Here is a 25713-nt window from a genome sequence, read left to right on the forward strand (position 1 = left end):
GTTATATGCTATAAGCATGTAGTGTATAGAAGCCAGGGATCCTGTTAAACATGCTGCAATGCACAGAAAATCCCCCTACAGCAAAGAATTATCCACCCAAAATGTCAGTAGTACAGAGGTTGAGAAACCCTATTTTAAACCAGTGGTTTATGGTTTTAGTAACAACTTCATTTGCAAATAAGATATTCATGTTTCATTAATGACTTTTAAACACTGAGGATGTTCATGCTTGACAGCCATGGGGCTCTGAGTTCTACAGTAAAGTAATAATAATAATAGTAATAATAATAATTGTTTTCCAGTGTTTAAAAAAAATCCTTGTCTATATACTTATCTATTTTTATATGTAACACAGATTTCACAAGAATGTGCTTAACCTCTAGAATACACAATTAGGTATTAGAAATACTCTGTTCTTGTGAAGAAATGAGCAGAATTTCTAATTTTCCTAAAAAATTTTCCAGTGAGCTTTCTTCGGGAGATCATAGGAAAGAAATTACTTGAATTTGGGAATTTGGTGTTACTATGTATGTTGAAACAGAGTAACAGTCAAGATAACTACCCACTCTAGTTACCAATTTAGAATTTACCTACATTGTAGTATATGATCTAGAAAGGCCTGAAACATTTGTGCCAGTGTCATTTTTATTTCTGAATATTCTGTAAGGCTTGTGTGTTTACTGTCTTCACTCCCTCCCCTCTCTCTTACATGTATCAAATGATTTAGAATATTCTTCAACCAGTCCTTCCTCTCCATTACCCCTCACCCCTGTTACCTCCACCTCAAGTTTAGCTACTTGAGTTGTCTTTCTCACTATGCAGGACTATATTTATCCATTCTCCCTTTTCACAGAATTTGTCCTTTTGATGATTGGGTCAGTTAGTCATCAATACCTGCACTACCACTAGGGTGCAGAGAACTGGTTAGACTGTCATCCAGGAGGGAAAGCAAAGAATCTGGGTGCATTCCCTTACCTTCCTCTCTGTCATCTCCCTGAAGGAACTGAGAACCACAAGACACAAACACAACAACCTGTAGCTGTAAATTATTATGGATTAAGCAGAACCCGGATATGCTGGGCACCAAGTAGGTGCTGAGAAATACTTGATAATTGATTACATGATTACATTATACAGTTACTAAGTATTGGTAAAATATGTGATTGTATAAAATAGAAATAGATTTTTCTTATTGTATTTAACAAATTCTTGGCTCATACAAATATCAGCAAAAGGAGAGTGTTCATTGCACTGAGGATGACATCCACTCTGTCCTTTTCAGGTCGTTATGTACCTAAAGAGGTTCAAAGAGAAACCCCCAGGCACTTCATTTAAAAGGAACAAGCAAAATGTTTTTGATAACGCACCATATCTGCCTTACTTTGTCTTCAGGGCCAGAAACTGGGAAAAGCAGTTTACAGCAGAATTACATTTTTTAGTGTGGTCTTTTGTTGAGCTTCAAAACTTTGTTTTTGACACTCTTTAGAAGTGGTAGAACAGTGATAACTACTTCTTCACAGACTTCGTGATTAAGAGGGATTAGTTTTAAGAGTTATTGGCTAGAAATGCACAACCTGCCAAGACTGAATCAGGAAGAAATAGAAAATATGAACAGACCAATCACAAGCACTGAAATTGAAACTGTGATTAAAAGTCTTCCAACAAACAAAAGCCCAGGACCAGATGGCTTCACAGGCGAATTCTATCGAACATTTAGAGAAGAGCTAACACCTATCCTTCTCAAACTCTTCCAAAATATAGCAGAGGGAGGAACACTCCCAAATTCATTCTACGAGGCCACCATCACCTTGATACCAAAACCAGATAAGGATGTCACAAAGAAAGAAAACTACAGGCCAATATCACTGATGAACATAGATGCAAAAATCCTCAACAAAGTACTAGCAAACAGAATCCAACAGTACATTAAAAAGATCAAAAAAAAAAAAAGATCATACACCATGATCAAGTGGGGTTTATTCCAGGAATACAAGGATTCTTCAATATACGCAAATCAATCAATGTGATAAACCATATTAACAAATTGAAGGATAAAAATCATATGATCATCTCAATAGCTGCAGAGAAAGCTTTTGACAAGATTCAACACCCATTTATGACAAAAAACCCTGCAGAAAGTAGGCATAGAGGGAACTTTCCTCAACATAATAAAGGCCATATATGACAAACCCACAGCCAGCATCATCCTCAATGGTAAAAAACTGGAAGCATTTCCACTAAGATCAGGAATAAGACAAGGTTGCCCACTCTCACCGCTCTTATTCAACAGTTTTGGAAGTTTTAGCCACAGCAATCGGAGAAGAAAAGGAAATAAAAGGAATCTAAATTGGAAAAGAAGAAGTAAAGCTGTCACTGTTTGCAGATGACATGATACTCTACATAGAGAATCCTAAAGATGCTACCAGAAAACTACTAGAGCTAATCAAGGAATTTGATAAAGTAGCAGGATACAAAATTAATGCACAGAAATCTCTGGCATTCCTATATACTAATGATGAAAAATCTGAAAGTGAAATCAAGAAAACACTCTCATTTACCATTGCAACAAAAATATCTAGGAATAAACCTACCTAAGGAGACAAAAGACCTGTATGCAGAAAATTATAAGACACTGATGAAAGAAACTAAAGATGATACAAATAGATGGAGAGGTATACCATGTTCTTGGATTGGAAGAATCAACATTGTGAAAATGACTCTACTACCCAAAGCAATCTACAGATTCAATGCAATCCGTATCAAATTACCAATGGCATTTTTCACAGAACTAGAACAAAAACTTTCACTATTTGTATGGAAACACAAAAGACCCCGAATAGCCAAAGCAATCTTGAGAACTAAAAACGGAGCTGGAGGAATCAGGCTCCCTGACTTCAGACTATACTACAGAGCTACAGTAATCAAGACAGTATGGTAGTGGCATAAAAACAGAAAGATAGATGAATGGAACAGGATAGAAAGCCCAGAGATAAACCCACGCACATATGGTCACCTTATCTTTGATAAAGGAGGCAGAAATGTGCAGTGGATAAAGGACAGCCTCTTCAATAAGTGGTGCAGGGAAAACTGGACCGGTACATGTAAAAGTATGAGATTAGATCACTCCCTAACAGCATACACAAAAATCAGCTCAAAATGGATTAAAGAGCTAAATGTAAGGCCAGAAACTATCAAACTCTTAGAGGAAAACATAGGCGGAACACTCTATGACATAAATCACAGCAAGATCCTTTTTGACCCACCTCCTAGAGAAATGGAAATAAAAACAAAAATAAACAAATGGGACCTAATGAAACTTCAAAGCTTTTGCACAGCAAAGGGAACCATAAACAAGACCACAAGATAACCCTCAGAATGGGAGAAAATATTTGCAAATGAAGCAACTGATAAAGGATTAATCTCCAAAATTTACATGCAGCTGAATAACAAAAAACCAAACAACCCAATCCAAAAATGGTCAGAAGACCTAAATAGACATTTCTCCAAAGAAGATATACAGACTGCCAACAAACACATGAAAGAATGCTCAACATCATTAATCGTTAGAGAAATGCAAGTCAAAACTACAATGAGATATCATCTCACACCAGTCAGAATGGCCATCATCAAAAAATCTAGAAACAATAAATGCTGGAGAGGGTGTGGAGAAAAGGGAACAGTCTTGCACTGCTGGTGGGAATGTGAATTGGTACAGCCACTATGGACAACAGTATGGAGGTTCTTTAAAAAACTACAAATAGAACTACCATATGACCCACCAATCCCACTACTGGGCATATACCCTGAGAAAACCATGATTCAAAAAGAGTCATGTACCAAAATGTTCATTGCAGCTCTATTTACAATAGCCCGGAGATGGAAACAACCTAAGTGCCCATCTTTGGATGAATGGATAAAGAAGATGTGGCACATATATACGATGGAATATTACTCAGCCATAAAAAGAAACGAAATTGAGCTATTTGTAATGAGGTGGATAGACCTAGAGTCTGTCATACAGAGTGAAGTAAGTCAGAAAGAGAAAGACAAATACTGTATGCTAACACATATATACAGAATATAAGAAAAAAAATGTCATGAAGAACCTAAGGGTAAGACAGGAATAAAGACACAGACCTACTAGAGAACGGACTTGAGGATATAGGGAGGGGGAAGGGTGAGCTGTGACAAAGCGAGAGAGAGGCATGGACATATATACACTACCAAACATAAGGTAGATAGCTAGTGGGAAGCAGCCGCATAGAACAGGGAGATCATCTCGGTGCTTTGTGACTGCCTGGAGGGGTGGGATAGGGAGGGTGGGAGGGAGGGAGATGCAAGAGGGAAGAGATATGGGAATATATGTATATGTATAACTGATTCACTTCGTTATAAAGCAGCAACTAACACACCATTGTAAAGCAGTTATACCCCAATAAAGATGTTTAAAAAAAAAAAAGTAATTGGCATCTTTCAAGGGTTTGGACAAAGTCCAGCTCATGTCCTATGATCTCAGGCTGTTACAATGGAGAGTCGTGTCCATCAGTGACCACCTCAATATGGCTTGGTGGCATCTTTGAGCATTAAAAGATCAAGCTACATAGCAGTTGAAAACAAGTTAAGGCCTTCCTTCAATTTTGAAATGACTTACCCAAATTTTATTTTGCCGCTTCATAATTCAGAGCCTTGTGATGAAGACTCAGAAAAACTCTTTAACAGCTTTACCAGTGAAACATAGGGAAATGCTTAAGTTTCTCCATCGAGAATTAGTTGATCTGGGAGAAAGGGACCTTGGATTACAATGAATCGACAGTTACACATGTTCTGCTATGGAAAGAACTTTGGTAAGCAGGCTTAGCTCAGCAGCAATCACAGGACCATGCCTCTTGCTCGTGTAAACATGTAGAATGGCATTTTTTTGTGATGGACTAGGGCAGTGACTTGAGGGGACTGGGCTGAAGGTAGAAGTCATGCTAGGAAGACAGTTCCTGTACAGGAGCTGGTTACCAGGAGTCCTGAGAATAGAGCTGAGGTGTGAGTCTGGGTTCCAAAGAATATCACCAGCAAGGCATATCACAGTAGTCCTGGGTCTAAGCTGAGCAGAGCCCAGGACCCAGAGGTCCAAGTCAGAGAGAGGAGAAAACAGTAGAACCAGAATTACAGCACTTAGTAACACTGGTAAGACTTACCACACAGACATACAGCCGTGCACAGGTTAGCCCCTTGTGGACAGAAAGTGAATGTAGCACAGGCCTTGTAACTATAGGCACGCACATGTTCATGAAAGGAATGAACAGTTCAGTCTGGCACAAAGGAACAGGTGGGAATGAAGTTGGGAGTTGGAGTCCAGAGAGTCCAGTATGAGGAGAGCAGAGCAGTTGCACCCCACTGCCCCACTGAATCTGTTCTGGAATTTGCTCTCTGACTGGCTGACAGGTTTCATCTGCTTCTTTCTGTGAGAGCACATCCTCCAGGAGCTGGCCGGTGTGTCGGAGGCTGAGCCTACTGCATCACCCTCATTATTGCCCAGGGTACACATTTGCAGGTTGCGTGTTTGATCTATTATTACATTTCAGGACCTCAGATCTTTGCCAGTAAAATTTTTAAATGAGTAGTTAGTTCCTGGGAGGGTATCCTTCTGAGACAGGGCTAAGGAAGCAGGCAGGAGGGACAGATCCCTCATAAATCCTGACAGACCACCCTGGGAGAAGGCAGAATATCCTCCTCCTTCGGAGAAGCATTTTAGACAAGGATATTCTAAACCAAGTTAGAGAGTCTTAAGCCAAGGACAGTATTTTATATTCAGGGCTAGGAAGGTATTTTCTGTTGGTGGTAGAAGGTCATACTATTTGGAACAACAGTCTTGTTTTCAGAAATGAAGGATGTGGAATCCCAATATTGTTCAAACAATGAGAAGAAAATATGTAGTACAAAACAGTCAGTTTATATGGAAATCAGTAGTTGAAGATCACAAATATACTGACCTATTTTAAACAAGATTTGGTGTAGTTATAATAAAACAGCAAAAAGTTGTGTTCTTTCATATACACACACACATTTTTTTAACATCTTTATTGGAGCATAATTGCTTTACAATGTTGTGTTAGTATCTGCTGTATAACAAACTGAATCAACTATATGTATACATATATCCCCATATCCCCTCGCTCTTGCATCTCCCTCCCACCCTCCCTATCCCACCCCTCCAGGCGGTCACAAAGCACCGAGCTGATCTCCCTGTGCTATGTGGCTGCTTCCCACTAGCTGTTTTACATTTGGTAGTGTATATGTGTCCATGCCACTCTCTCACTTCATCCCAGCTTACCCTTCCCCCTCCCCGTGTCCTCAAGTCCATTCTTTTGGTCTGTGTCTTTATTCCTGTCCTGCCTCTAGGTTCTTCAGAACCATTGTTTTTTTTTTTTTTTTTTTTAGATTCCATATATATGTGTTAGCATACAGTATTTGGTTTTCTCTTTCTGACTTACTTCACTCTGTATGACAGACTCTAGGTCCATCCACCTCACTACAAATAGCTCAATTTCATTTCTTTTTATGGCTGAGTAATATTCCATCGTATATATGCGCCACATCTTCTTTATCCATTCATCTGTCGATGGACACTTAGGTTGCTTCCATGTCCTGGCTATTGTAAATAGAGCTGCAATGAATATTGTGGCACATGACTCTTTTTGAATTATGGTTTTCTCAGGGTATATGCCCAGTAATGGGATTGCTGAGTCATACGGTTGTTCTATGTTTAGTTTTTTAAGAAACCTCCATACTGTTCTCCATAGTGGCTGTATCAGTTTACATTCCCACTGACAGTGCAAGAGGGTTCCCTTTTCTGCACACCCTCTCCAGCATTTATTGTTTGTAGATTTTTTAATGATGGCCATTCTGACTGGTGTGAGATGATATCTCATTGTAGTTTTGATTTGCATTTCTCTAACGATTAGTGATGCTGAGCATCCTTTCGTGTGTTTGTTGGCAATCTGTATATCTTCTTTGGAGAAATGTCTATTTAGGTCTCTTGCCCATTTTTTAATTGGATTTCTTGTTTTTTCATATTGAGCTGCATGAGTTGCTTGTATATTTTGGAGATTAATCCGTTGTCAGTTGCTTCATTTGCAAATATTTTCTCCCATTCAGAGGGTTGTCTTTTCGTCTTGTTTATGGTTCCCTTTGCTGTGCAAAAGCTTTGAAGTTTCATTAGGTCCCATTTGTTTATTTTTATTTCCATTTCTCTAGGAGGTGGCTCAAAAAGGATCTTGCTGTGACTTATGTCATAGAGTTTTCTGCTTATGTTTTCCTCTAAAAGTTTTATCGTGTCTGGCCTTACATTTAGGTCCTTAATCCATTTTGAGTTTATTTTTGTGTATGGTGTTAGGGAAGTGTTCTAATTTCATTCTTTTACATGTAGCTGTCCAGTTTTCCCAGTACCACTTATTGAAGAGGCTGTCTTTTCTCCATTGTATACTCTTGCCTCCTTTATCAAAGATAAGGTGACCATATGTGCATGGGTCTATCTCTGGGCTTTCTATCCTGTTCCATTGATCTGTATTTCTGTTTTTGTGCCAGTGCCTTTACTGTCTTGATTACTGTAACTTTGTAGTATAGTCTGAAATCAGGGAGCCTGATTCCTCCAGCTCCGTTTTTCTTTCTCAGGATTGCTTTGGCTATTCGGGGTCTTTTGTGTTTCCATACAAAGTGAATTTTTTTGTTCTAGTTCTGTGAAAAATGCCGTTGGTAGTTTGATAGGGATTGCACTGAATCTGTAGATTGCTTTGGGTAGTATAGTCATTTTCACAATGTTGATTCTTCCAATCCAAGAACATGGTATATCTCTCCATCTGTTTGTATCGTCTTTAATTTCTTTCATCAGTGTCTTATAGTTTTCTGCATACAAGTCTTTTGTCTCCTTAGGTAGGTTTATTCCTAGGTATTTTATTTGTTGTGTTGCAGTGGTAAATGGGACACATATTTAAGGGAGATAAATTTTTCACTTGAGAGAAAGAAATTATAAGTCAGCTATGATGCTCCATAAAAGTACATAAAAATTAAACATTTCAACTCATATAGTTAGTTTTACTCACCAGAAGCACAATATTTAGTATGTACTATTTTATATTTTTTTTAACCAGAGCCCTTTTCAGATAGCTTAACAAGAATGGGATGCAACTCTTAGGGTAATTCAGTTTTTACCAGCACTGTGGATAAGTTCTATTATAGAAGATGCCTGAACTAATATTTGAGATTTTCATTCAAAAATATAACATAATCCTCTTCTTTGATAACAATATTTACTTGAATATTTTATCCCATTTTGAACAAATATTTTACTTTTTTCAAGTAGGGTGGAGGAAAACAACTCAAATTGTCCCATGAAGTTACTGTTTTCTGGGTGAATCCAGGAATCCTGACTACATACTTTTTCTTTTTTTAATCATTGATGCCCATCCCCTTCACCCATACCGGTCTTTTAAAGCTTGAACAAAGGTCTCAACTACCATAATTTCTTTGATAAATTGTACTATTTATTATTATACAACTGTTCTGATCAAACCTTTAGAGTAGTTTCAGCTACCAAACAGTATTATGAAAAGAAATAATCCAGAGAAAAACTTCCTCTTTCCCCAGGTTGGGGTATGGTGTAAGTCCAGTTTTGATCTCGTCACTCAGGTTTTTAAAAGACAACCAAAGGATAGCTACTCAAATGTTAAATTCATTAGTGATTGGTAATCAATGAGTTAAGTAATAAAATAACTGTAGTTTGAACTTAAAACAGAACAGGGCGGGCTGTCACGGTCTCTTCCATCAGGATGATGTCTCTGTAGTTCTGGGTTTTCACTCAATTATGTTAGCAGAACTGCCACTGTGACAGCACATCTACCTGCATCACACCTCCATTCAAGGAAGAAAGAAGAGGGACAACAGGGCTGTTGACAGACTTTAACAAACATCTCACTGATGTGAGCTTTGTCACATAGCTACCTCTAGCTGTAGAGAGATTAGGGAAGCACACATTCGGCTTTTACAGCTTCTCTTCCAAGGACAGGCAAGGCAGAAGGAGATTTGGGTGTGGAGTGAATCAGTCTGTGACAGGTAGAATGTATATTCATAATTTTCCCATTTTTATTATTGTTTTGTACTTTATGTAGTCTTTCTGAATAGTGAAATAATTTGACCTCTGCTGATAAACTTGGCACTTTTTTTTCCTTCTTAAATCTATGAAGGTCTTTGCCCAATTTTTAAGCCGTGAAATAGCTGAACAAAATTGGAAGTCATTCCAAAACTAATACTAAGTAATACCGTCTACTTTTACCAGGTCACTGAACCTGGCATATATTTAATTCTGTGCACTTGCCATCCAGCAACTGTAGAATGAATGATGATTATCTCTTTCTACCAAAAAAAAATCTAGCCTTATCAGAATTTAAAGTTCTAACAGAATGGTTAGAGTAATACATTTTCAGATCCAGGAAATACTTGCCGCCACTTACAGAACATCTCAGATTATCTTCAACCCATAGAAAATATGGCTTATAGGGTGGCAGTGATACAACCGTACTAGGTATGATTGCTTGCCTTAACAGTGTTACCACATATACTCCAAAATAATTGTTTGCCATCTTCATTAATAACATTAGTAACATAGTAGAAGTTTAAATAAAACTATAGTAGAAAGAGCATTGAAAAATAATCAGCATTGCTATACTTTTTTGGTAGGTATTTAGAAAGAAATCTGATATTATTGCCAATGTAGGGGCAATTTATAGAATGCTGTTGACATTTAAACTAAAATGTCTTTTTTCAATTGCCAAAAAACAAAACTATTGGTGTGTTTTCTTGGTGAAGAAGCGTCATATACTATGAGACCAAGAATAAAGGTTATGATCCACTGTAGGATGCTCAAGTGGAGATGAACTTCACTGGAAGGAAACTGTAGATGTTCAAATGTATGTAAAGCAAAATTCTTTTTCAATGTATGTAAGATAGGCTTTTCCACAGGCCATCAGAAGCAAGAGATATTCTCATTTTCATTTTAATTCCTTAATCTACCAATATATTTAATGTTTCTCTCCTGTGTCAGCAAAGTTTTCAGAAAAGGAAAGATGGGAAGGTGGTTTTGCATGGCATGTTTCTGAAGTCTCACTACTGAAAGTTGAGTTTATCTCAAATAATTAAATAGGTAATAGAAAGCATGCAAATATGTATATCAATAACATGAGTTAACGGTTTGTTTAGAAGCTTATTTGGAAGGCACATTTCCCCGATTGCATGGGTCACATCTTTAGCTCAGTACAGTGTACAGGCTTCAGGGTCAGCCTAAATTCAGAGACAACCTCCACCCCTGCTAAAGGGCTGACCTTGGGAAAATTATTTAACCTCTTGATTTCTTCATCTGTGCAATGGGACTCTCAGTGAGGAGACTACTTTCCTTGTAAGATTGTTGTGAGGGACTGAGAGAATATGTAAATGCTTTACATATTTCCTGACATGTGAGTGTTCAATAAATGCTGGCCCTTTCTATTAAGGATAAGTACCTTTTTGTGACACACTAATTATGGATTTTAAGTCTTATAGAAGCACTAGTTGCTACTGCAAGTTTATACTTAGGAACTAGCATTTTTGATATTTAGTATACATAAATATTACATTTCATAAGTAAGTTTCAAAATAGCACCTTTTATAAAACATTTTCATTATTGATATGCTCTGATAATGTTTAAAACTGTGATCTGCAGTATACAAAAGGATTACTTTCATAATATAAAATTATGGAATCTTGAATGACAAGGAGTGCCCCAACTATTTACTAATAGTGGACAATTTTACGGGTAATCATTTCAGAAGTTTAAGAAAAATTTCCCTGTAATATGTGACATTTTGTAACCAATATATATGTATGAATTTTACCTTCAAGAAATAATAACTTACAAAATTATAATTTGTAATCCTTGTTAAGAAAATAGTGATTTCTGGTTTTAATTTGAAAAGGGAACACTCTTCCCTGCAACTCTCCTATTGATAACAGCTTTATTCATAATTGCCAAAACTTGGAAGCAACCAAGATGTCCTTCAGAAGGTAAATGGTTAAATAAACAGTGAGACATGCAGACAATGGAATATTATTCAGTGCTAAAAAGAAATGAGCTACTAAGCCATGAAAATTCAGACATAGAGGAACTTTAAGTACATATTTACTAAGTGAAAGAAGCCAGTCTGAAAAGACTACATACTATATGATTTCAACATTCTGGACAAGGCAAAACTATGGAGGCAGTAAAAAGATCAGTGGTTGTAGGGTAGGGTAGGGGAGAGGGAAGAAAAGGGGGAGCACAGAGGATTTTTAGGGCAGTGAAACTATTCTGTATGATAATATAATGATGGATGCAAGTCATTATACATTCGCCAAAACCCACAGAATGTACATTAACAATCTTAGTGTAAACTGTGGACTTCTGGTGATGTGTCAGTGTTGGCTCACCAGTGTAACAAGTGTATCATTCTGGAACATGATATTAGTAGTAGGGGAGGTGGTATGGTGTGTGGGTAGGGGGTATATGGAAAATCTCTGTACTTTCTGCTCAATTTTGCTGTGAACCTAAAACTGCTATAAACGAAAATAAAGTCTATTAAAAGAACATACACACAAAAGAAAAAAAGGAAAAGAAATGCTGTATCCTGCAGCTCTCCTCTTGATAACTGAAGGAGAACAGGTCTTGACTCTCTAGGGCTACTTTGCTTGCTTAAAAGAATAAGAATAAGAAGAAAAAGAATACGAAGAAAAGAACATAATTTTAAAAGGCAATTTTTTTAGAGAATTTTTGCTAATTTTTTCATTTCTCATTAATTATGTTCTAACTTCATAGTATTTGTAATGTTTAAAAAAGGAATATTAAAAGAAAAATTTTAAGTTTATTAGTCTTCGTGAACTTGACAAATCTTATAAACAAATCCCTTAAAGGAGAGCATACTTGTTCTAAAACATTATTGTGTCACTACTGGAAAAAAGATAAATGTAGTGAAAATCTGAAGCTGTAGAAATGACATGCATGAGTTAAAAGAATGTTTGGACTTGCTTTATTATTACAAATATTAAAACTAAAAAAAAAATCTTTTGAGGTAAGATACTCACTGATGAGGATAGTATTTATTTCCTATGTGGATATGTTTTTTTAGACTTCCTTCTTAGAATAAAGGGAGTTTCATGATATCACATCAGGGGATATCATTTTCTCTTAACTGCCAGGAAAGATCTGTAGTTGCTGATGTTTCCCAGGTTTGGGAAAGCTCTGCTAGGTCTTTGCCTGGGGACCGGGCAGGGAAGATCAGCTGGCATCTGGCCTGCAAAGGCCCACTTGCTAGCCGGCTAGTTCTTACTTAGCAGGGGTAATCTAACAAAGGCAGTTTTAGATCAATTAAAAGTCAACCAAACAAACAACAAAAACCCTGACGTTGAGTGTTTAAACTCGAGTGACAACTTCTGTGGAAAGAGACTACAATCATTAACTATGAGACGGATATTTTTGAGAAGTAAATAACAGCAAGTCATAGACCCTTGGCTGATCGAGAGCTTTCCTCTATGTAAAGAAAACATTCTCACCAACAGTACTGCTTTCCAAAAAAGAAATATACTAGATAGTCACATATGAACAAGTGTTTTTCTAATGGCCAACTTTTGAGATGTGAAATGACTATCTCTTCGAATATTTTAGAGTTATATACTTACATTTTAGTCAAGTTTTGGGGTTTTGAGGGGTGTCCTCTACCCTCTTCCATTTGGTAATATCACAGAGTTTTATAAAATAATGTCAGAATTTGGTCACAAAGACAGAGAACCATTAACTAGCATATAACCCAATTCTCTGAGCTAGACCTAGAAAAACTGGCTTTTTCTTAGGAGTGTGAGATTCTTCTTAGAAACAGGACAATCTGTCCTCTACAAGTGGCAATTAACTGGAATTCTCATTTTTTAAAACTGGCTTTATCAGGCATTCTGAGTCTTTTTCAAAAGAGATTACTGCTCTAACTGCTCTTTCAATTCATTGGGAGTTAATGTTTATTAGCCCATTAGGGTTCATACAATGTTAGCATTAAATAATTACTCCTTTATATATCTCCTGCTATCTTTAAAAAGAAAGTGTACTAAATTGGCTGTGGGAGAATTCAGGACATCTGAATCTGAAGAAAATATGAACACGTATCTATCCCCTCCTTGGTTATGAGGCAGCCTGGGATGCATGGTAACAAATTGCACACAGAGACAAAAAATAAGCAGTAGAGTAGTGGAGAAGAGGAAAGAAAAACTGGCCACCCTTAGCTCTGGTGGTGGTGATAAAGCTCAGGAAATACCGCAGCTGAAGAGAGCAGCTGTCAGCACAGTCAGCAGCTTGGTGTGGAGAGGGATTCACAGTTCTCCATAAATCCAGGGACGGGCAGGGTCGGAGCAGGGCAGAGCCATCTTGTCTGCCCAAGTAGCCTGCACAGCCAGAGGAGAAGAGTTGGGAGACAGAGCTGGAGAGAGAGCTGAATTGGAGGGAAGGAGGGTCCTGAGGGTTAAAGGGTACAATGCAGGCAAGAAAAGCTGGTGCTGCCAGGTCCTGTCCTGGAGCCAGTTTACAAGCCCAACTTGGTGTGTGCCGTTTTGCTGCCAGGCCCAGCTGCGTCTCTTTGTACCCCAGGTAGGGCTGGCCCTGCGCATGGAGCAGCAGAAGAGCTCGGAGGCTGTGGCTGACCGTCTTAAGTTTTGCAAGCAGCAAAAAAGTCAAGGCATCCCAAGTGATGCAGGGAGAAGAATCAGAATGAGAGAGTTTGATGCCTCGCTCTTCCTTTGTGCTATGCTGGGCCTCTGCTTCCTCATCTGTAAAATGGGGCAGTAATACCCCAGAGGTATTAAGGAGGATTAAGTGTGTGGTAAATTGTTATCAGGTTCACCTCCCAGTGCCTTACAAGTGTTGGACAAAGTTAAGGCACTTTCTCCTTTATAGCTTCTTCAGTTTCACTTGTAGAACAGTGTAGGATTTAGAATTATAAATGCTTTCTGAAGTGTGAACCTACCACTCATCCAGCAGGAAGAGGATTGCTGAGAGGTGTGTGCATAATGCTTTGTACATCTCAGGTCTCGAGGGCCTCACTAATTCTTGGTAGAGTCAGCACTGATGTCCTGGCAGGCCCTGGACAGTCAAGAGCACGCACAGAAGGCAGCCTGGCTCAGAAGTGGGCTGGGCACTGCTCCTTGAGCTAGGGGAGAGGGCCAGAGGGAAGCGACATGCCCACAGGCCTACTAAGCACAGAGCAGTCAGGTCTAGACATGTGCCCAGAAACCAGGGCTTGCAGTGCAGACGGCTGGTCTGTGGGCCATCTGTGGCTCACGGATGCTTTTTCCCCTTAGCTAACATACTGTTTTTTTTTCTAGACCCCTGGAAAACCTGGCTCAAACCTTGAAGGCAAGCTTAGTATTTTTTATTTAAGAATATTTTTTTAAATGGCTTTAGCCAGGGCCTCCACTCTTGTTTGGCCTCATTCCCTGTCATTTCCAGTTGCCCTAGACCTGGCCATTCTATTTCTGTCTGGCCCTTGAATTTTCAGTCCCTCTTTTGAGCCCAAGGCAGAGCAGGGCACAATCCAGGGAGCTGGCCCTGGACACAGAACCAAGGATTCAGTGTGTCCTATCCCTCTCTACTAGGGCTGCTGGATGAAATACAGGACTCTGTTAAATTTGCATGTCAGATAAACATAAATGCTTTTTTAGTATGTGTGTGTCCCACGCAAGGTTTTTATTTCCTAAATCTGGCACCCTTACTCTATCATCTTTGTAATTCACGCCCTGCCACCGATAAGTACTCAATAAGTAGTAATTGTCATTGTGACTTTGGGAAAAAGAACCTTGGAAATAGAATACCTTAACAGCCTTGGGGAAGGGGAGAGAGAACTAATATATTTCAGCTTTCGAAAGAGATGAATTGAGCAAGGTGCTGAATGAGTGTTTTAATTTGATACGGGGTAAAATTGGAAACTATCACGGCTGGGAGGGTTTTTCTCCATTCTGGGTGAGGACAGATAGAAGGTGGCTGGACTCTGGGCTTTCCCAGGACACTGTGTTAAGGGGAGGATCTTCCCAGTACTGTCTTAGGTGGCGTCCTAATACCGTTTAGGGTAAGAGGATGCTAAACGCCTGTAATTGTGGTAGACTCCAGGCTTGCAGTGTCTGGGAGTGCAGAGTTATACCATGCTCTATGTTCTGTCACCTCTCAGTGACATTGACCTCTTTCCTACCCTGTTAATTTCTCTCTCCCTGAATTGCCCTGTCTGCTGTGAGTGTAGCACAGTGTCTGCTTTCCTTTGCACTGCTCTCCCTTATCTCTGTTTAACTCCTGCACCTGGTGGGGCGGTGAGGCGGAGATGTGCATGAAGGCCAGGAACACTCTTTGGATGTCTCCCTCCAGCCAGACATTATCAGATTTGATCTCCAGACCATGATGTGAGGAAGACAATGCTATTCTCTCTCTCTCTCTCTCTCTTTTTTTTTTTTTGGATACAGACTTTCATTTTTAGAGCAGTTTTAGGTTCACAGCACCTCCTCCACTGTTAACATTCTGCACCTCAGAGGGACGTTGGTTTCCTTCAGTTATTGTTTTTAAAGATGAGAAACTGAGAGTCTGAGAGATCAGGCCCTCAGGCAGCAGGGCTCCGGCTCCCCCAGCTGAAGCCCACCTGCCTTGCCTTGCTCCCTGGGATGGCATCCTCAGCCCAGGGTCTCCTGCTGGCTCACTCTCGGTCTTCATTCCCACAGGGAAATGTAGGGAGCAGGACCACACCAGATAAGAGGAAGGGGCGGCAAGATGGTTGTCGCGTGTTCACATATCTAGAAATTTTTTTTCCAGTGGATAAGCGAGGGTTTGGTGAAGCTGTGACTTGATTCCCTGAAAATACTTTTTAATCTTGTTTCCTTTCTTCCATTTCCCTGTTCCACCAAAGATGAAAGAAAAGATTGATACAGTGATCCTGAAAATGTGTTGTGTTGAGATTTTTATCTGGAAGTTTCAGACGTTACTTTCTTTCATGGGATAATCAAGTAATGTCAGACAAAGTTTGGTGGAAACTACTGACAGGCATTTAAAATCAGTGTTGTTCCAACCATCCATTGTAAGTATAATTTTAAGAGCGAAGGCCACCAATTTCCAGTTCAGCAATCAGGGCGGTAGACTGACCCCTACCCTAGTCCTCGGCTGAACCGGATACAGCTCCTTCATGTCCTCTAGGACAGCGGGAATGTGAGTGCCACTGGACTGGTAGTTTTATTTATTTACCTTTAATGGGTGTGGAAAGTGGGCTCAGAGAGATTAATTATCTCACTTAGAGTCACACCGATGATGGCAGAGCTCAGATATGAACCCAGTTTGTTAGATGCCTGCTCCTGTGACCGTTCTTATACATTCCTCCTCAGTAAACAAGAGGATTTTCTATAAGGACACACGGGGAAGTAAGTAAACAGTCTCAGCAGGCAAAGAGCCATGCCTCATGGAGGAGAGGAAGATAATTCATCAACAGTCAGCATTCAGCAGCATAGTTTGCTGTTTTACAGAGACTCTACAAACCTAACATAATTCCCCTGGGGCACCAAGTAACTAACTGAGCACCCCATACCTGCTTCCCAGTTTCTTATTTTTCTCTCCTTGCCTTCCGTCTCCCTCATGGTTTCAACTGCTTCGTGACTCTTTCTTGTGGGTTTTTTTCTTTATGTATTTGTACTTCTCTGCTTCTGCATCACTCTCTGGCCTCCGGATTCTCTGTGACTATCTCCCAGTTATACTCCCCTAGGTAGAGTAGATGATTGGGTTGGTCCATCCATTGGAGAGAGTGTCACACTGCGGGTGCCTCACCTCGAAGGCTCATGGCCAGCCCTCAGTTGTCTCCCTGTGGGTCAGGCACCAGGCCCTGGGTAAGTCAGTGGGCCCAGGGACCCAGATCACTGGGTCAGACTGTAGAGATTTTGTATAAGACCTCACAGGATGGCCCTGTAAGTGGGACTTGAACTTGTGTGCTTTTTAAAAGAGGCAGTGAAAGCCCCAAATCCTCATCAAACCTGTCTGGAAAAAAAAAAGTGAGATTTTCAAAAAGATTTTTAATGTGCCTTATGAGCAACTTAAGATCATGTGATTAAAGAATCAGTAAATAAAAACATTTGCTAAGGGTAGTTCTTAGCAACAAAAACGTAGGTTATGAAATCTACACATACCTGGGGAAATTCAAGCGTAGTTTTCTTTATTCATTGCTTCCCATGCCCTTGATTAGGACATAAAATTGAAACAAACTGTTAGTTACAAAATTTTTTAAAAATTGAAGTATATTTGATTTACAGTGTTGTGTTTCAGATGTACAGCAAAGTGATTCAGTTATATCACTTTAACTGAATCTTTTCAGATTCTTTTCCATTATACTTTATTACAAGATACTGAATATCGTTCCCTGTGCTGTCCAGTAGGTCCTTGTTATCTGTTTTATATATGGTAGTGTGTATCTGTTAAGCCCAAACTCCTAATTTGTCCCTGCCCGACCCTTCCCCTTTGGGAACCATAGGTTTGTTCTCAATGTCCATGACTCTGTTTCTGTTTTGTAAATAAGTTCATTTGTATCATTTCTTTAGATTCCACATATAATTGATATCATATGATACTTGTTTTTCTCTGACTTCACTTAGTAGGATAATTTCTGGGTCCATCCATGGTGCTGCAAATGGCCTTACTTCTTTCTAATGACTGAGTAATATTCCATTGTATATATATAACACATCTGCTTTATCTGTTCATCTGTTGATAGACGTTTTTCCATGTCTTGGCTATTGTGAACAGTGCCACTGTAAACATTGGGGTTCACATATCTTTTCAAATTAAGAGTTTTCATCTTCCAGATATATGCCCAGGAGTGGGATTGCTAGATCATATGGTAGCTCTATTTTTAGTTTTTTAAGGAACCTCCATACTGTTCTCCATAGTGGCTGTACCAATTTACGTTCCCACCAACAGTGTAGGAGTGTTCCCTTTTCTCCACACCCTCTCCAGCGTTTATTGTTTGTAGACTTTTTGATGATGGCCATTCTGACCAGTGTGAGGCGATACCTCATTGTGGTTTTGATTTGCATTTCTCTAATGATTAGTGTTGTTGAGCATCATTTCATGGAGTTATGCACAACATTTAATTGCTTTTCTTATTGTTCTCATATTTATAAACATTTGTGAGTGTGTAAGAAGGGAAAACGTTAAGCTTCCATCTTATCTATTAGATTATAAGCATGATAGACTCATGTACATTTCCCTGCTAGTCCTTTAGCATCTTATCACGCATGGTGTAGCGGACACTCAATAAGTGGCACTAATTACGCAGCCCTGATGCCAATTGATAACAAAGTGCTAATCAAAGACTCTTCAATAAGCATAGAGTCAAGGAGAAGTCGTGCTATTTTTTGGATATTTCATGCCTAATTCCAGCTTCTCTGGGTCAAAACAAAGGATTACTGCTACAAAATCTCATTTATTTCCCTTCACACTGTATGTTAGCTGTATGACCAATGCAAATATGAATATTCAGGAAAAAATAAAATTCAAACAAAAATCTTTGGTTTGTTTTCAGTTTATCTTTTTTTTATTAGGGTTTCAGTATGGAGTTTGAAATCCTAATCAACATGGAATTTAGGCCTGTTTTAATCTTTCTACCTCAGATATCAGGCTGCCTAACCCTGATTAGAGTGATGAAAGACTACAAAACAAAATGAAGGAGCCTATGAAGATGAAGGATTAATCCTATCTATGGACATCTTTGTAGTTGAATTTTAAAAGTGACCTTCTTGTCCTGCCAGCTTCTGAGCATACTGAGTCTGGAAAGAGTAAATGCTTTCATTCTCATGGTCCCTTAGCTGGCTAGTGGTTTAATACTGTAAAATTAGAGGCTAGTAGCATTTTGATGCTTTCAAATATTTGTATGTCATAAATCTGAGTTACAAAGTTGATTGTATATATGACCTGTGAATTTAATCTCATTGTTGTTCTACACACACACAGACACAAACACACACATGAAGTCTTATTTGGCTTTAAAGTGGTAAATCATTTCCAGAGGTGACCAACCACTGGAATCCATGACCAATATGGCTGTTCCTCATTTCACAGATTCTTGGAGAAACCACTCTTAGAGCTCCATACAGGGCACTTTGACCACATTGTTTTCTTTTTCTTTTCTAACTTTGCACATAGATATCCCATGGGATGGGAGCCCATTTTGAGAAACGGGTCACAGCAACTTTTGAAATGTAGGCAGATAAGCAGTTGGTGTCAGATTTTCTCTTTGGGGAAAAGGAGATAAGGAAAGTTAGTATATACTACAGTGGTAACTCAGCGAGGTTCTGTTCTAGTGGTACGTTGTATAAATGATCATTTTTGACAACAGTCTTCTAGAGGAAAGTTTTATGCTGTCTTTGAGTTATTAATAGTACATGGCACTGGTTTCGATTCAGACTTGGAGCTGAAACAAATCATCATAACATTTTTTTTTTCCTGTTCTTGCATCAGGTGTATTCCAAAAGCTTCTGAATTTATCCTTGGAATAGGAATGAAGAGTTTACCAAATACAGTACATTTAATGGGAAAACCAAGTCAAATTGAGATGTAATCTCAAGGTGTTTTTATACCTAGTGTTCATGTACCTAGTCTTTTCAGAGGCTCATTGGTTTCTGTTTCTGTGATGTGAATTTAATTGATCTCAATATAGGCTTAAAATTCAATAAGCGTGTGACTATTCGCCATGTGTGCCGTGAGCCGTCACACAGGCCATGCTCGTGTAATCCTTACATGCACCCTGTGAGGAATTACAATCCCAAGTTTTCAGATAAAGTCTCGCAAAACTCTGACTCATCCATGATTATGAGACTAATTGGTGATACGATAGGGATTATAAATCAGGTTATTTTACCTTCAAACCTTTTATACTTTCCAACAAAATTAATTTATAAGAGAAAATCTCAAAAACACTACGATGTACACATTCTATTGATTGTTAGAAGATCAGCAATCTCATTCATCAAAGGAAGATTCTGTTGCCGACTCATTAAAGGAAGTTGATGCAGTGTATGGTTAATGCCATTGTTAGCTGTATGACCAATGCAAATATGAATATTCAGGAAAAAATAAAATTCAAACAAAAATCTTTGGTTTGTTTTCAGTTTATCTTTTTTTTTATTAGGGTTTCAGTATGGAGTTTGAAATCCTAATCAACATGGAATTTAGGCCTGTTTTAATCTTTCTACCTCAGATGTCAGGCTGCCTAACCCTGATTAGAGTGATGAAGTCAGGCTTTGGAGTCAGGCCAACACAGGGATGAACCCTGGCTCCACAGCTGTGGAGAAATGTCATGACTTTGAGTAAAGTTGTTCGTGTTTTCAATTCTAGAAGTCTCAGTTTCTTCATCTACCAAACAAAGATAATACAACGCATTTCATAACGTTGTAACAAGAATTGAATACTGAATTTAAAGCATTTAGCAGAGTACCCACCAGATAGTACAGACTTTTTGGTAGCTATTATTAGTAGCAGTACTGGTGAGATAGGAAGAAAATATACAAATTGATTAAAGAAAGATGTGCATTATTGTTTTCAGGGACATATGAAGACTTTCTTATTAATAAAATTGTATTGATCTCACTGCAGATTCTTAGTGAGAAACAGCCTTTACATAGTATTTATAACTTTATGTGATGCTTTTTAAGATATTTTAAAATATGGAGCCAGATTAGAATATTTCCAGATTATGTCCATGTTTTAATTACTGTTGCTAATAGATTGGGAATAGTGGCATGAATAAATTCTAGACAGGTGAGGAGTCCTCAACCCTTTTTTAAAAAGTATGCAAAAATAATTATCTACAGTCTATTCTTGGAGTCACTGAAAAAAATTTGTACAACTATTACACAATAGTTATACAAATTTTTGTATAACTTTGATAGGCTCTTAGAGAACAATTTCTCCCCTTGAAAATTATTCACTTTCTGCCAGAGTTAATATCTAGCACAATAGGTCAGAAATTAGTCTGTAAGTCAGGAGAAATTGATTGGTTTTCATTATATGTAGATAAATTAATTTTGTTAAAATTTAAAAAGGTATACAACTGATTTATGGCAGAGAGTTTGGGACTTTAAAAACATTCCTGGTACAAGGAGTCTAGGTTGGGAATATGTAGAATTAGTCTTCAGTTACATATGTATACACAGATATGTATGCAATTAAAGATTAATTATACTAAGCTGAAGTTTTCCAAAATCTATGTATACCCGTAGAGTTTCTTTTTTTCATTTCCTATAGATATTTAAAAGTATTTCTCCATATAGACTTGGTCAAGATACATCAAAGTGTTTAAAGTCATAACTTTTGAATATTTGTCTATATACTAAGTACAGAGAACCTTATGCAAAAATGTGAATTTTAAGTATGCAGTCTTTGCAGATTTAATGCATCATGAGGATGAAATAGATAAATGTAAGAATGGTTCATCCTTTTATGATAAGCTAAGTTTCTGTTGCTGAGAACTGACTTTTGAAAATATGTATATGAAATAGGATTAAATGGATTAAAAAAATCTCCACTTGTAAACATAGAGGGATGATGTGTATTTGTGTGTTATGTGTGTGTTCCAGCTTATTCATACCCTTTGTCACCCTTTTAATTATCATCCTTTTAACAAAGCAGTGAGTTTTCATGTTTTAACCTTTAGGTCTTCAATATATGATCTATTTTGAAACAAAAACATCTCAAATTCAAAATATAATCCCGTTTTCATTTCTTTTCTCAGATGATGAAACATGCTTGGAATAATTATAAACGTTATGCCTGGGGAAAAAATGAACTGAAGCCTGTATCAAAAGGAGGCCATTCAAGCAGTTTGTTTGGTGAGTAGAATGTGCTTTGGCTCCTTACTGACAGTAACTTCTCTCCACTCGACTGAACTTGTGGGTGATGGAAAAAGTTTGTGTGATCCTCCAGACTGTGTTGCTAGGAAACTTGCATACCTGATGGAGGTGTCTGCAGGGAATGTGCGTAGTGTGTCCTTCAGATAGAGCACTGGCTGCACTTTAGAACCACCTGCATCCCTTGAAAAAATACTGATGCCTGGGGCACACTTCCAGAGATCCTTATTTAATGGATATGGGCACAGTATCGTGATTTTCAGCTCCCATGTGGTACCAAGCAGAGGAGCATTTGTTGGCTGCATTAACTGCTTCCTGTCAGGTAAAAGCTGTGTCTTTATCAATAAGCTGGCCAAGGCAGCCAGCCGTGGTGACCTTCACTGTATCTCAGTGACTCTCAACATTGGCTCTAAATTTCTCCTGTTTGTGCAGTGCAAGAGAAAGTGAGGATGGAGTCGTCAGTTATTTAAACTTCCATTTATCCACTTTGGCATCATTTTATTGCTTTTGGTCCTCACAGCATCCCTCTGTGATGAGTACTCTAGGTATTAAAAACATTCCCATCGTGGAGGTGCTAGGTAACAGAAGTGTTAGGTAGATTCCTTGGGTCACAGAGCTACCCAGTGCCCTTCTCACTGAACTCAATTCCTCTTCAGTTCCCACAATTTTGTCTATAAGTAACAGGATGAAGAGGAGGGAACCTTGGTCTGATGCTTCTGAATTCACCATAGAAAAGGTGACTTTCTATACTTTAACTAAAGGTGTTAAATAGTATCAAATCATATAACAACAGTATCAGCTGACACTATGTGCCACGTGCCATTTGTGCATCTTCTCATTTAACCTCATTATTATATGTATTTTATAGATGAGAAATACGAAGCTGAGAGAACAGCTTGCCCAGTGTTAGCCACCTACTAACTGGCTGAGCTGGGACTTGAACCCACATGTGGCTAAGGTCAGAGTCTGCTCCTAATCACCCCATTATGCTTTTCCATTTATTTAGGACCTTCCATGTGTTTGGCTCTCTTTCCAGCACTGGTGTTAAGAAACACAATACAAGTCTCTGCAAAGTTCATGACCTAGTGCAGAAGACGTGTGTGTAGATAGTGAATTATCAAAGCACCAGGTGGTTCAATAGATATTCATAGGAAGTTCTGAAGAACCATAGGCTCTCTGGTAGGGAGAAAGGCATTGCAGGAATGGTTAGGGAGAGCTGGAAGAGTGGGGAAAAGGCTGGCTGGTCGATCACAGTGACACACTTTAGAGATGAAAAGAGCCACACCTGGAGTCATGGCAGTACAAGTGATTTCGGATGTTACTAGAGTAGTGTTTTTGAGGACACGGTGACTAGTTAACGTGGGTGATGGGAGGTAGGAATTGAAGAGAGAAACTCAGAAACTTCATGCAGACTCAAAGGTCTTAATTTTTTATTGTTTACTATAACTTTAAAAAATTTTTAATTCTATTTTTGCTTTTATCTCTATAAGTTGTTCATAGTATTAAGACGGCAGTTTTGTGTAAATTTGCCATAGTCTTTTTTTTTTTTTTTTTGCGGGACGCGGGCCTCTCACCGCTGTGGCCTCTCCCGTTGCGGAGCACAGGCTCCGGACGCGCAGGCTCAGCGGCCATGGCTCACGGGCCCAGCCGCTTCACAGCATGTGGGATCCTCCCGGACCGGGGCACGACCCCGTGTCCCCTGCATCGGCAGGCGGACTGTCAACCACTGTGCCACCAGGGAAGCCCACCATAGTCTTTATCGAAGAGATTAGTTGGCTCTCTGTTAATACAGTGATAGTTTTTTAATTTATTATTAAGCCTTAAAAACATACTGATTCTCTTAGTATGGAATGTGGAGGTGAATAAGACATGACTTCTCTATTCTAAGGAAGTTTACAGACTAAAAGGAGATGCATAAAAGTAGTTATAATGGAAGACAAAAAGTGGTGAGTGCAAGAGCAATGTAAAGACTTCCTGCCGAGGGAGTTCAGAGGAAATACATGAGAGTCACGACTGGCTAGGAGGATGGGAGGAGAGGTTAGGATCAGTCAGGGCTGCAAAAAGAGGGGGTAGAATTCCATTTTTGAGTAATGGTTTCTTAGAGCTATCACTAAACAATTTTAGATCTAATTATAGTCAAAGAGTTTTGCACAGGTGCACTTTGATGTAATTACATTAAAATTAATAAGTGTGTTGCTCCTTGGTTTCAGGTCTTTTTTTTTTTTCTTGCTAGAGAATGCAATCCCAAATGAAATTTCTAAGAGATTCATTTTCTGCAACTCAGAAGAGACTTTAAAGATTAGTGTACCAATCTATAGCCTGTGATAGTTTTTAGTTTGGTTTCGATGCAACTTTTCAATTTTCTTTCACTGAAAGATGTTTAGACTGTGTTCAGTATTCTTGTTTACCAGTAAATTCAGTATTATCCACTTCCTTTCCAAGGTGTGGTCAATGTGCATGTATGGATCTGTCAAAGGTGTTTTACTGAGTAAATATTTTTCTGATATTTTCAGGTAATATCCAAGGAGCAACAATAGTAGATGCCCTAGATACACTTTTTATTATGAAAATGAAAGACGAATTTGAAGAGGCAAAAGCATGGGTTGACGAAAATCTAAATTTTAATATGGTAAGTTAAAAAAAGCTGCCAATTCAGTTCTTAAATCTCAGTTAACATAAATAAATTCTCTTGTGGGGCAGATTATTGTACTGTACCCTAGCAGAAACAAATAATGCAGTTTTAAGTAGTATCATACTATATTCTTAACTTGCCCTCCCTTACTACACAAATCCATGCCTTTGTTTTTTGGCACACTAAGAGTAAGGAAAAAGAAATTAATATTTATTAAGACCTACATGTGCCAAGTGTTCTTGTTCAAGTCTCACAACAACCCTGTGAGATGGGTATTATTTTCACACCTTTACAGATTAGAAATCGGAGCCTCAGAGGCTTATCTAGACCACACAACTAGTTGTGTGTCAGGGCTGTGAGCCTAACAGAGGTCTGTGTGACTCAGTGCTCAATGCTTTTGCACTGCACCATGGTGCGTTATTGTGACTTTGTTAGATGAACGTTTGTTGAATGGAGCCCAGGGTGCCATGGTGAGCTGCAGTTCAATGAAAGACCACAAAAGAAATTGAAATAGAGAAGTTTATTACTTAACAGGTCTTGAGAAGGTACATGACTCACCCGCAGGGGCCACACAGGGAGATCAAGGCACACTACAGACAGACAGAAAGACAGGACCTGGGGCACATGCCGTTATGAGGGTGGGTGAAGTGCTTTGGGGTTCCAAAGCTAAGGCCAAATTGGTCAATTCAAACCAATTGGTAAGCTCCACAGTGGTCTTTTCTAAGGGGTGCACAAGGGGAAGACCCTGGGAGGTGGGGGAGACATGATCACAGAGGGAGTCATATCAGGAACTGACATTTGCTTGGGACTCTGGGGCTGTTAATCGAGGGCACACTCTTGCATGAGGGGCTAGTGTCCATTTAAAGCTCCTGCAAGACACTTGGCAAAACAAAATGGCTGCCGAGTCAGTAATACCATGAAGTAGCTCATCTCAACACTCTACTGCATCCAGGAGCAGCTGCATCCACTTTCCCATAAATAAGCCTTTAACCTTTGTTGATTGTAGACCCTTATCAGTTTAAACTTTTTTTTTTTTTTTTTGGCCACATCATGTGCATGAGGGATCTTAGTTCCCTGACCAGGGATTGAACCCACGCCCCCTGCAGTGGAAGCTCAGAGTCCTAAC

The 25713-nt window shown here is 38.8% G+C and overlaps 1 protein-coding gene across 1 annotated transcript in view; it reads left to right on the forward strand.

Moving 5' to 3' along the window:
- Positions 1-25713, forward strand: part of MAN1A1 (mannosidase alpha class 1A member 1) — a 169400-nt gene that overhangs the window by 25272 nt on the left and 118415 nt on the right. The window contains exons 2-3 of the mRNA XM_065888750.1: positions 21841-21937; positions 24469-24584. Coding sequence (XP_065744822.1) covers positions 21841-21937; positions 24469-24584 — 213 coding nt within the window. The remainder of the gene's footprint in view (positions 1-21840; positions 21938-24468; positions 24585-25713) is intronic.

This window comes from Phocoena phocoena, chromosome 12 (genome assembly GCF_963924675.1).
Source record: "Phocoena phocoena chromosome 12, mPhoPho1.1, whole genome shotgun sequence".
NCBI classification, from domain to species: Eukaryota; Metazoa; Chordata; class Mammalia; order Artiodactyla; family Phocoenidae; genus Phocoena; species Phocoena phocoena.